Source organism: Xenopus tropicalis, chromosome 9 (genome assembly GCF_000004195.4).
Source record: "Xenopus tropicalis strain Nigerian chromosome 9, UCB_Xtro_10.0, whole genome shotgun sequence".
Taxonomy (NCBI): domain Eukaryota; kingdom Metazoa; phylum Chordata; class Amphibia; order Anura; family Pipidae; genus Xenopus; species Xenopus tropicalis.
The window spans coordinates 75,980,267-75,992,426 of NC_030685.2; the positions used below are offsets into that span (position 1 = coordinate 75,980,267).

At 36.8% G+C, this 12,160-nt stretch overlaps 1 protein-coding gene and 1 long non-coding RNA gene across 3 annotated transcripts in view; one reads left to right on the forward strand and one right to left on the reverse strand.

Annotated features, from left to right (window-relative positions):
* Positions 1 to 6,083, forward strand: part of cacnb4 (calcium channel, voltage-dependent, beta 4 subunit) — an 80,508-nt gene extending 74,425 nt beyond the window's left edge. The window contains exon 14 of one of the 2 annotated variants that reach the window (XM_012970187.3): positions 125 to 6,067. In XM_012970187.3, the coding sequence (XP_012825641.1) occupies positions 125 to 385 (261 nt within the window). In that variant the 3' untranslated portion in view covers positions 386 to 6,067. 2 annotated transcript variants of the gene reach the window in all.
* Positions 1 to 12,160, reverse strand: part of LOC116407524 — a 32,654-nt gene that overhangs the window by 18,781 nt on the left and 1,713 nt on the right. The gene's annotated exons all lie outside the window — the stretch shown is intronic.

The window sequence follows — 12,160 nt, forward strand, 5'->3', positions numbered from 1 at the left end:
TAATATAGTGTAGGATTGTTACTTGATTGATACTGGCATGATCCCTATTATTGATAGTAACGTGCCACTCCTTAAAGTGTTCCATTAGCACTAATGTTATCTGCATTCTCTTTCTGTGTTCTAGAGCCAACGTATGAGACACAGCAATCATTCGACTGAAAACTCTCCAATAGAGAGAAGAAGTTTAATGACGTCTGATGAAAACTATCACAACGAAAGGGCTCGGAAGAGCAGGAACCGCTTGTCTTCCAGTTCCCAACACAGTCGCGACCATTACCCACTTGTGGAGGAAGAGTTCTCTGACTCGTATCAGGACACTTACAAGCCTCACCGGAACCGTGGTTCACCGGGTGGATATAGCCATGATTCTAGGCACAGGCTTTGAGTCACAGAACATAAACAAAAAGAAAGTGGTCATCAACCCATTTGCTGTCCATTGAACCCACAGTGCAACCAGTAGTTCTGATATGCATTGCAGGTTGAACGACTGCATTGGGGTGATGTGACTTGCCACCACATAAGGTAGATAGAATATACAAATCACTTTGTTTTGCCAGTTGTAACAGAGTGTCATCTGATGCTATATCACAGGCAAAATAGTAACCATACCCATATGTATACGTGTAGGTAAACTTTATTGTGCCCTATCCACAGATATTTTACTAGAACATTACATTATGGCAGTATCTGTTTCCATGGAGTATTACACACATCTATTTGTAATCTAGGGTACTTGTCAAGGCGCGTATACGTACAATTTCCTGCACTGGAAATTCCAAATGAACAGTTCCAGTTGGAACCAATTTATAAGCCAATTCCTTTTGGAATTTGGGTTAATTGACTGGAAAGTCTATTTGAGCATGTTGCATTCACTTAAATATAATTATTATGTCGAAAAGGTTTGGGGGGGAAGGGGTTAAGAAAAAAAAAATGGAAGACTCGAGAAAAAACAGTAGCATTTTTTTAGTTTAATATAGTATTACAATTTTTCCTTTGCAGGCTGTAGAATATAAGGCTGAATCATATGTGGAATCAATTTCGTTTTTCAATGTTGAGTTGAAACTGAACCAAATTGGGTAATCTGACACACAGAAATGCAAGATTTTTATAATTACTGAAGGTGGATTTCTTTGCAAGGCTAAGACACTTGACATGTGTATTTGTTGGATGGCATTATTAGGTTATTTTCCCATCAAAGTTCTCTCTTTCTAAGATCAAAGAACAACTTCAAATCATTTTAGAATTTCTCAGCATTGATACGATTCTCTAACGACCAAATAACCCAACGGTCACAATCCGGTAGATGATTTTTATAGAATTCTGAGCCATAAATCGACACAGATCCTAAACTATGCTAAATCGCAGGAAAAAAAAAACAGTGTTGCTTTCTGAAGCCATTTACAGTTGCATGCAAAAGGAAAGGTGATTTTGTTTTTATTTCATTCTGGGGTTTTAACTTTTCGTCACTAAAAACTTTATTTTGACTTTCATATTACTCTATTATTAAAGCTTACTTTTAACATGTACATTAGTGATGTACGAAATCCGTCTTTGTATGGTGCAGCTAAGTACCAAGTCCTCATCCACATGATTGAATAATGTGTATATATAGGCACAGGCCCATTTTCCTTTGCTAGTTCCACTGATGAATCTTTGATTCTGATGAGTCCTGTCTAACCAAATGACAGAAACACCAGGATTCAGAGTTGGGTTGATGCTGGGTTTGGTGTGGCACAATTGTACAGTATAGTACAATTTTATATGGATAGCTAAAATCCTTCTTGGTTGAGACCCACAAAAGTGTTGTAGAAATTCAAAAAAACTGTACACCAAACCTTGTAAAACCTAAGGAGCAATTATCAGGTATGCTACCAGAAACAGGTGCTCATGTGATTCAGTTTAAGCCAATAACGGCCAACAAAATCCTATTTTTTCATGTAAGGGGGCTATTTGTGTTTATTGTTTGAAGACTAATCTTCATTTTAGCATAAATCTGGCCTGTGAATGTTTATGCTGGATTATATACATACAGTACATACTGGGTTTGCTGTAGTATCTCCTATTGAGCTAGGCCCCTTCTTAGTTTAGTATGTACAGGTATACGAAGTTGTTGATTTGCACTATATTTGTTTTGCTAATTATACAATTCTTTGAATTTGTGCGTATGGTATGCTACAGTTGACTAAGGCTGTATATTGGTTTAGTTTCTCAGTTGGCATTGGGTGAGCTGTAGAAAGAAGGTCCCATATAATTGCTGAATTTAGACATTACTAATACTGAGTATGGAATGTCGGGTATATATTGAGCAGGTCTTGTACAAAGCAAATGCAAGGAGTATTAAAATTAAAAACAATAGGTTGTGTGGGTGTTAAACATACTACAGGTATGGGATCTATTATCCAGAATGCTGGGGTTTCCAGATTAGGGTTTTTTCATAATTAAGATTACCATAGATAATTCTGATGGAACACATTTAAACATTAAATAAAGGATTGTTTGGAGACAAATGTGGATTTAAGTAGTTTAGTTGCCATCAAGTACAAGTAACCATTTTATTATTACAGAGAAAAAAGAAATTAAAACAAATTTAAATGATTTGTCTAAAATAGACAGATTGCCTGTAATGCAAAGCTTTCTGGATAATTGGTTTCTGGGTAAAAGATCCCATAAATGTAGCTTTAATACTAGCAATGAGATCTGATAAAGCCTTCAACCATACAGAACCTGAAGAGTGACAAGAGAAAGACAAATTTGATTCCAAACAGACACCAAATACTCAACAAACGCTTAACTTTGTACAATAAAACTAAATCTTTGGTCAAATCTACAAAACAAAACCCCAGCATTAACCACACAAAAAACCTCAGACCCTCAACCAAATTCAATACAACCCAAGACTCAATCCCTTAGCCCAACTCATGCAGCATATTCCATCCTTAACCATTTTTTCTTGTTTTTTTTTGGTTATGTGGGAAGAAGGCAAAAAAGTAATCATTGGATACGTAAATATAAGGCACAACATGTTCAATTGCATAATTTCATATTATATTTTTTGATTATATATCAACTTCATAGTTAGCAATATTGCAGTTAAAAAGTCCACCATAGGTTAAGAATGACTTTGTCTCATCCTGCACCTAAATACAGTTTATTGGGATTATGCTACATGAGCGGATTATTTGCTGCAGCAAGGTGTGAGAGAGAGGGTTGACGACTTGTTGTGCATTACAGAATGTGTCTGCATGTAACATAACCCTTAAGTTTGGTCATGAAAATGCACATTGTAGTAAGAACTTCTAACTAATGTAGCTTATTTTGCACCTTATTGACCCACAAGCAATCTATATGAATTACTTAGTTTATAACTAGTCTTCATGTAGTCAGAAATTCTCACTAATGTAGCTTTACCCTTACATCTGGCTGACCCAGAAGGAAGCTACATAGATGACTTGTAGTTAATTACTAGTCTTCATGTAGTCAGAATTTCATACCTTCATACCTATCTGACCCAGAAACTAGCTACAAAAATGGCTTTTAGTTCAGGACTACTGTTCATATTGTCGGAATTTCTCACTCACCCTTACATCTGACAGACCCAAAAGGAAGCTACACAGATGACTTCATGTAGTCAAAATTTTCTACCTTCTCCATTATATCCAACTGACCCAGAAACAAGCTACACAAATAGTTTTTAGTTCATGACTTTTTTTCATGTTGCAGGAATATCTCACTAATACAGCTGCACGGTCACATCTGACAGACCCAACTGGGAGCTACACAGAATGCTTCTAGTTCATGGCTAGTTTTCATGTGATAGGAATTTCATACTGACTTGTCTTCAATCTTATATCTCTTATATCACTCATGTAGCTTCACCAACTTGGGAGGCAAAAAGTAGAAATTTTAAATGGTGTTTGGAACAGATAGTTGGGGCCCAAATACCAAATACTAATGTGCATATTTAGAAGTGCAGTAATCAACACTATGTGATCATCACAATTTTAAACGTCTGAGGGCAAAAATGCGATGTACTTCACACGAAAGTAAATGATTTGGCTGTGGTTTATATGAGCCTGAATTTTTTGGCCTAAACGGAGTCTTGCCAAAAACCTGAGATTCCATCGAGCCAAATCCAATGCATGCTGAACTCCCAATCACCGAGTATGTAGCCTCATCCTACATTTGCACTGTATCTGTGCTCTTTGAATAATATTCTGAACAAATCTTTATGGTGGTAAATATATTTCAGGTATTTAAAAAAACAATCTGTCTGTAGCATGAGCGGTGAACTTTTAATGTAGTGTAGCCTTCTTAAAGTTCCGTGATGTGCCATAGTGTGATTTACAGGAGGCAGAGTGACTTTGTGCACTGATGCCTTTTTCCTAAAGGTTTTTTGGTACACACTGTCAGGTTCTTGAAGAAAAGTCTACTTATTGCTTACAAATTTATCATAGCTTATATGTATGCTGCCTTAATTATAAGGAATAATGTTATCACTCTAGTGCCTCTCCAGCACTGAACCATTTGTATCCTTCAGAACCCTAAACACTTACACTTTCCTAAGGCAAAAAAGCTAAACCAAGCCATTGCTGTGGATTAGAGATATCCAACCTGCCACTCTACAGCAATTGTAGGGACTCCCATAAATGCTGAAAGCTACAGGTTGGATAATCCTGATAAAACTCATTTGGGCTCATTTACTAACACTTGAGCTGTAAAGTTGCAGTATACCATGGCAACCAATCACATTTTTGCTGCAACATCCTGCAACATGTTGAACAAAGCTGATTGGCTGCTGTGGCTTACTGCCCAGGTACAAATAAGCTCAATGTTGGTAAAAGAGTCTGAGTCTGAATTTAGTTGTAGCTTGGAACAAAACTGCATGTGCTTGCTTAGAAATGCTTCCCAGCCTGCCAATACCTCTGTTATGCCAATTAAGACCATAAGAGGTTGTTTTTGTTTTGTTAAGACAAATGTGGAACATGTTTATATTTGCTAGTTTTCAAGGCCTTTTGACCTTCACGGTCTACAGAAGCATGCAATGTTATCAGTATATTTTGGACACCTTTTCATATAGGCTGTTAATATGTTTGTTAGTTCCATGCCTGTAACCAAACTAGGTCTCTCTAGCCAAAAACCGTTTTGTTTTTAGTGAAAATTAGTTATTAGCTAGTGCAGAAATTATGTTAAGGACTCACGTTTTAATTTACTTCTAACCCGGGCAAGGATTTTGTTCAATAAGGCATGGGGTTGGCACCCTGCATAACAATTTAGTGGCATATCCTTCTGCAAAGCTGTCAATCAAACTAACATTCATTACAAATAATATGTAAAGCTAGAGTGCAAGGTGATTCCACCCCTATTGCCCCTCTGAGGCAGCCCTCCTGATTCTGCTTTCCCTCTCACGTACTGAAGTTACCAGAAGTACCGTTTGCAGCCCCTCGTAACCTACCGCACTCTGCTGCCTGATGGCATGGGTTGCCCTGGTTACAGCAGGTACTAAAGGGAAACTGACAGATAAATGGGTTATTTTGTATTTATGTGTTTACCATAGCTGCTGAGAAATGTAATTTTTACGAAATGTGAAATACTGAACCTAATGATTGTTTCCTTGTCACTGAGTTTCTTAAGCCAGTTGGTTGGTTGGTATGGTATTGTAGACATATCTACATGGAGCAGATCTACCATTGTATAGCCAACTTTATAACTGCATCAAAAGCTTTGGTGGGGTGGGTTTTGAGGTTTTACCTGTTAAAAAATAAAGCCCATCTCCCTCAAAATACATTTTAGCAGTTGCAGTTTTGTTTGATGAGCAGGTACCCCTGCACCCTCAGAGATCATAGAGTTCAGCCATCTAGGAAATGCCGGCACCAAGCCAAATGCCTCTAGGGTCTGGCAGTTTGTAATTAATATGAAATAGAGGCACATACCTTTATGGATTCATTAAGCATGCTAAACAGCCTTTTCAATTATTCTTTTTTTGTATTATTCCCTTTCAGTACGGGCTGCAAAAGCTTATGTATACAGTATTTTAATACCTGCCTCCTTCTTTATTTCCACTCAGCAGCAAAAAAAAAAAAAAACCACGATTAATTTGAAAGCCTTTAATGCTCATTTTAAGTCTTCCACTACATGTTTGAGTATGGAAGGAGTTCTAATGTGTCACATTGTGGTGCGTACAAACACTGCATTTTGTGGAGTGCCAATAACAGTCGTGGTTAGTGCTAATGGACATAAAATATTTACGCCTTCAGCGAATGTTTTCTTGTGGAAATGATTTTATGTTTCTGAAGCTTTCGTGTTCGCCAATATTGCACTGGTGATGAAATTGCCTTTGTTTTGTTTCAAAATGCAAAATTAATAGTGGGTTTCAGTTCATTTGTTGGGGGGAGGAACCAGGATCCAATAACAGTAATGTTAAAGGGATACCATTAGCTATAATGTCCCTCTTAAGCTTTTGCACAGAATTTATAGAACTGCCAAGTGTAGTGTTTCATGAAGGTGTCTTTTTACATACATTTATTGTGGTGGTACTGCTTGATTTGGATTTGTTGGCCTTTATTCCAGAAATGCTACTTTGTTTAAGCCAAATTGCTATGTGTGTGGACTCATTGGGATGCAATTTTACAGACCATCATGCTATCCCAAGGCATTGCAGTTGTCCTGTCCAGTCTGCTGGTGTTTCCTCTGCATTTGTTGGGGAAGAACTACCCTTCCATTTCCTTCAATAGATACTCTTTCAGCCTCACAGCTAATTTAGGGATCAGTCCAGTTTTTTAAACCAGAAAACAAAGCAATCATCCTCTGCTTGACTATCTATAGAATCATTTTCATTTTTGAAACCAGCTGCAAGTTGACTTATATGAACATTTCTAAGGAGTTGGGTTCAACGTCAACTCTTACAGTCCAACCGCTATATCCTATAGCTGGAGTGTTGGGTACTGCCAGACTGCATTCAAGAGTTACATTCATTAAAAATGGTGCTCTCAGTAAACTGTAGTGATCAACTATTTGTTTACTACTCTGCTATAAATGCTTCTGTTGTGTTGTCCCCTTTATGTGTTTGGCTTGAAAAGCACAGTACTCAACTAAGAAGCCCTTTAGATTGGAATTCAGGATTGAAGATCAGAGATGAAGCATTTGTCGTAGCAACACATTTCCAAAAACCTTAAATATAACCTGGGGTTTGTAGCATCTCACTATACATTATGATCCATCTGATGAAGTTACTTGTGGTTGACTGCCCCAGCATTATCAGATTTCACATTACCATTTCTGGAAAAGGACAAGAACAAGTGTAAATGCCCATCTGTGTTGGTCCTACTGCTCTCTCGTTTTCAAAAAAAGGATATATTATAGTGTTTCCAAGATGTCAGCTCCATGTGGAGAAACTTTTCTTAGTATTTTCCTGGGAGTTAGGGGTAGAGTTAGAGGCTCACATCCTCTGTGTTGTGATTACAATTATATCAGTGAAAAGTAGGGATGCACCGAATCCAGGATTCGGCCAAGATTCAGCCTTTTTTGGCAGGATTCGAATTCGGCTGAATCCACGCTCCTGGCCGAACCGAATCCAAATCCTAAAAATCATGTGATCACGGAAGTTGATTCGGTTCGCTATTTGGATAAATCCTTTACGGAGGATTTGGCTGAATCTGAAAAAGTGGATTCGGTGCGTCCCTAGTGAAAAGTGAACTGACTGACTGAACTGAAATGACTATTTTTACAAGACTAACAATAGAGAAGCAAAGATAATTTAACTATTACATAAGTCAAGACAAAAAAAAGAATGAGATAAATATAACATTTTTAGATAGATTTTTTAAAAACATAGAATAGTAAATATAATGACTTGTCTGGTTTCTTGCTGATTTGAAATGACATTTTTGGCTCCTGAATGCACTTATATATGCTGTATTTATTATATGCCTTACAAAGAACCATTAGGAGTAGAATCACGAGGCTACGGTAGGGACTATTTCTTTATCTCATGTCAGTTAATGTTAAATTCAACCCATCACTGGAAATCCAGTTTACATATCAGCAGAATACACAACAAAGCTACCTGTCTACCATACATGTTGCCAAATAAAATCCCGGACAATGGTTGCCAAGTCCAGTAGATATCCTTATATAGTACCCACAATTACTCATACGTTGTATATCCAACTGTGGTGATCTGAGAGGTGATGGCTTCTGTACTTGACACATCTTTTTGGAATGGCTTTTCAGTGATGGGTGACTTTTAACTGTACAGAGGTCGGCCACTTCATGCAAGCTTTCAGATTCCCTGATCCTCTGGTGCTGCATGTAACCTTAGCAGTTAGTCAGGTTTTGGTCTTCTGTGTGTTTTAGAAACCAATTAAAGTCGCAAACATATTATGGTCTATTCAGCAGAAACCAAGGCTGGAAGAATATTTATTTAATAGATGACATACCTAGAACATTAGTTTGTAAGGTTGAAAGACCTGTGACCAGTGCAAAAGAAGTCTGTTCCCATCTAAGCAATTCAGAAGTTTGTTTTGCAACATTTTCGGGTGTTTTAAAATTATTTTTCACAATATGCTTTTCTAACTTTGTCAGTGAAACCCACAAAACCTTGGGCTCATTTAAGAATTGGCTCTAAAACTGGTGCAGGAATATCAACAATGTACTTAATTAGCAGGCGATTGCTAGATAGAACATGTTGAATGCTAATTTGGCACTGGTTGAACCAAGGGCAAAGTGGCTCAGTGAGTGCAAGCCCTCTATAATGACTTACATTATGGTCCATGTTGTTAGTGTAGCTCTGTATCAACAGATAGGTTTCATTGTTTTCCTATGGGGCCAATAGATGATAATTTTTGTAGACCATGTGACATTGGAAGCAATGAAACCTATTTTAGTCAGCTACAAATCAACCTATGCCTCTTGGATTGCGTAAACCATCAAAAATAACCCGTGTAGGTCAGTTTTTGACTTTGAAATACCAATTTGGGGCATAATCATCAATAGACAAAGAGGAAATGTGTTCACTGTTTTTTCTCCAAACAGTTTTAAAACATCTATCAGTAAATGGACTTTTGGAATATCTTTTTTGGGGGATATTATCTTTAATAAATATGTTTCTTTTATTCTACATAGTAAAGTGTCAAGAAAGCACTCAGATTTGGCACTGTTCTGTTTAAGTGCTGAGGCCCTGAGTATTATTTTGATCAGGGTCTGTGAGGAATTTTCCCCATCACAACATCAGTGTCATTATCAGGATCCGATGATAAAAAGCATTATAGTTTGGGGCTGCATCAGCCTAAAAATGCCAATCCAACTACCTAAGGAGATCTTTAGGCATTTGGATTACTGCACACTGCCTTAGAGATGAACGAGCACCAACGCTTATTACAGTACTGCGGGTCGAAGTGTCCTACAAATTTAGGTAGTCTTGGAAATGTAGCACCATGTCCAACGAATGGCAATGCTAAAATAGTAATATGTATTAAGAGTATCTCTTTACTGCGTGATGAAATTGACCATGGCGTGCTGTAGGAATGGATGAGGAAACTTACCCCCATATGTAATAAAAGGCACTAAGTTTGCCCAGTAGCAGTAATCTATAACAATTAATAACTATGGGTTATTGCTCCTGGGCAAAATTAGTGCCTTTTATTACTTATGCCCCTCAGATTGTAAGCTCCTCTGGGGCAGGGGCCAAAGGCACATTATGATCAGTCTTTTAATGTGTTGCATAATGTCAGTAATCCATAAATAAAATAAATAATAGAGTCAGCGAATATTTAGTTAATTTGGTACAGGTATAGGACCCATTATCCAGAATGCTCGGGACCAAGGGTATTCCGGATAAGGGGTCTTTCCGTAATTGGGATCTCAATACCTTAAGTCTGCTAAAAAAATCAATAAAACATTAATTAAACCCAATAGGATCATGTTGCATCCAATAAAGGGTAATTCTATCTTAGTTGGGATCAAGTACAGGTACTGTTTTATTATTACAGAGAAAAGGGAATCATTTAACCATTAAATAAACCCAATAGGGCTGTTCTGCCCCCAATAAGGGGTAATTATATCTTAGTTGGGATCAAGTACAGGTACTGATTTATTATTACAGAGAAAAGGGAATCATTTAACCATGAAATAAACCCAATAGGGCTGTTCTGCCCCCAATAAGGGGTAATTATATCTTAGTTGGGATCAAGTACAGGTACTGTTTTATTATTACAGAGAAAAGGGAATCATTTAACCATTAACTAAACCCAATAGGACTGTTCTGCCCCCAATAAGGGGTAATTATATCTTAGTTGGGATCAAGTACAGTTACTGTTTTATTACTATATAGAAAAATCTGTTTTAAAATTCTGATTTATTTGATTAAAATGGAGTCTATGGGAGACGGACTTTCCGTAATTTGGAGCTTTCTGGATAACAGGTTTCCAGATAAGGGGTCCAATACATGTATTAGAATCCTCATACAAAATATGTGCAAGTTTGCCTGAATTCTCAATATAAATATCAAGATTCAGCTGAGTAATTATTTTTGTAAAATAAACCTAAATGTGTGTAGAGTTTGCGGAATAACTAGGGAACAGGGTTTCTTTTATCGACTGCAGCTTCTCGAAGCCTTTGGATGAAGTTTACATTTTAATTTCAATAGTAGCGCCTTCGCCGCACATTTCCACCCATATTATTTTCTGTTGAATAGACCAAAAACTTGTATAGTAGTGACTACAGATATATTTTGCCAATACCATTCAAGATTTGAAGCACATTTGTATTAGCACAAGTTGATTCGTTTACAACAACAACAAAAAAAAAATGATTGTAAAGTTTGGCAGCTGTGTTTTTAAATAAAAATTTAAAAAAAAAAAGATAGATATTAACGCCAGGTATAGGATATGTTTCCAACGCTTTCTTTACACCATCACCTCATTGTAAGGATATTTTGCGGTAATTGCAGTTCGTGGATACTTCCAATTTTTTCATAAAGATGTGTATTTTTCTTTAATAGGACATTGTAACAAAAAAAAAATATATATATATTTCTCTCTGTACAAAGCAATGTTGTTATCTTTCTAATATACCATGACCAATAAAATAATGTGAACGCAAGTGTGATATTAGGGAGAGCACAGAAGTAGTTTGTGTTAACTAAAAAAAATAATTTCTGTATTTTCACAAAGGATAATGAGTACCCGAACAAATGCGCGACTATACCTCTCTAAAGAATGAAAAATATTTAATATCTAAATAAAAATAGAACTAAAAGTCTATGATAAAAGTCTATGGAGATCAAAGTATTCATGCTTCTATAACGTTGCGAAAAAAACATATCTACCCAAAGCCGATACATTTGGACTGTGGAGTTCATTTTTGCCTTTAATAAACCAAAACAGTCTGAAATTTGTATATGTTTTATTCAGATTTTTTTTTTCCCTTTCTACTTTACTTATGGATATGTGTAGCATTCAACAAGGCATGCTGGGTAACAAAAATACTATGCAAAAACGTAGTGTTGCATGTCCCGCCCTCCCCTTGCTTTAGTAGCTTACAGAGATACAAAAGTGGTGTTATTTTTGTGAAAAAAAAAGGAACATTTAACAAAGAAAATGCAGACTGCATGCTTACAGCATCCTAATTTCTCTGGGCTTGTTTTATGGAATTTAGAAGTGTAAAAATGAATTGCATTAACATGTTTTTTTCTATAATAAATGCAAAATCTTGTAATGACTGTTTCCTGTGTTTTGCTTTTATTCAAAGGCTGGTACATAGGTTGGGCACATATTTGTTTTATATTTCTATAGTTGATCAGTGAGTATTGGCACATTATTTTGTGCATATCATATTTATCTATATGTTCATGTTTATTTATATCAGTAGCAGCAGCCATTGTATCCAAATGATTGAAAGGGTAGAGTTTGTGAATGGCTTAGGGCAGTGATCCCCAACCAGTGGCTCAGGGGCAACATGTTGCTCCCCAACCCCTTGGATGTTGCTCTCAGTGCCCCCAAACCAGGGAGTTATTTTTGAATTCCTGACTGAAGTTTTGGTTGAATAAAAAGATTTCCTACCAAATAAAGCCCCCTGTAAGCATAGAGGCTCCCTAATAGCCAATCACAGCCCTTATTTGGCTCCTCCATGAACTTTTATGGTGCTTGTGTTGCTCCCCCAAGTC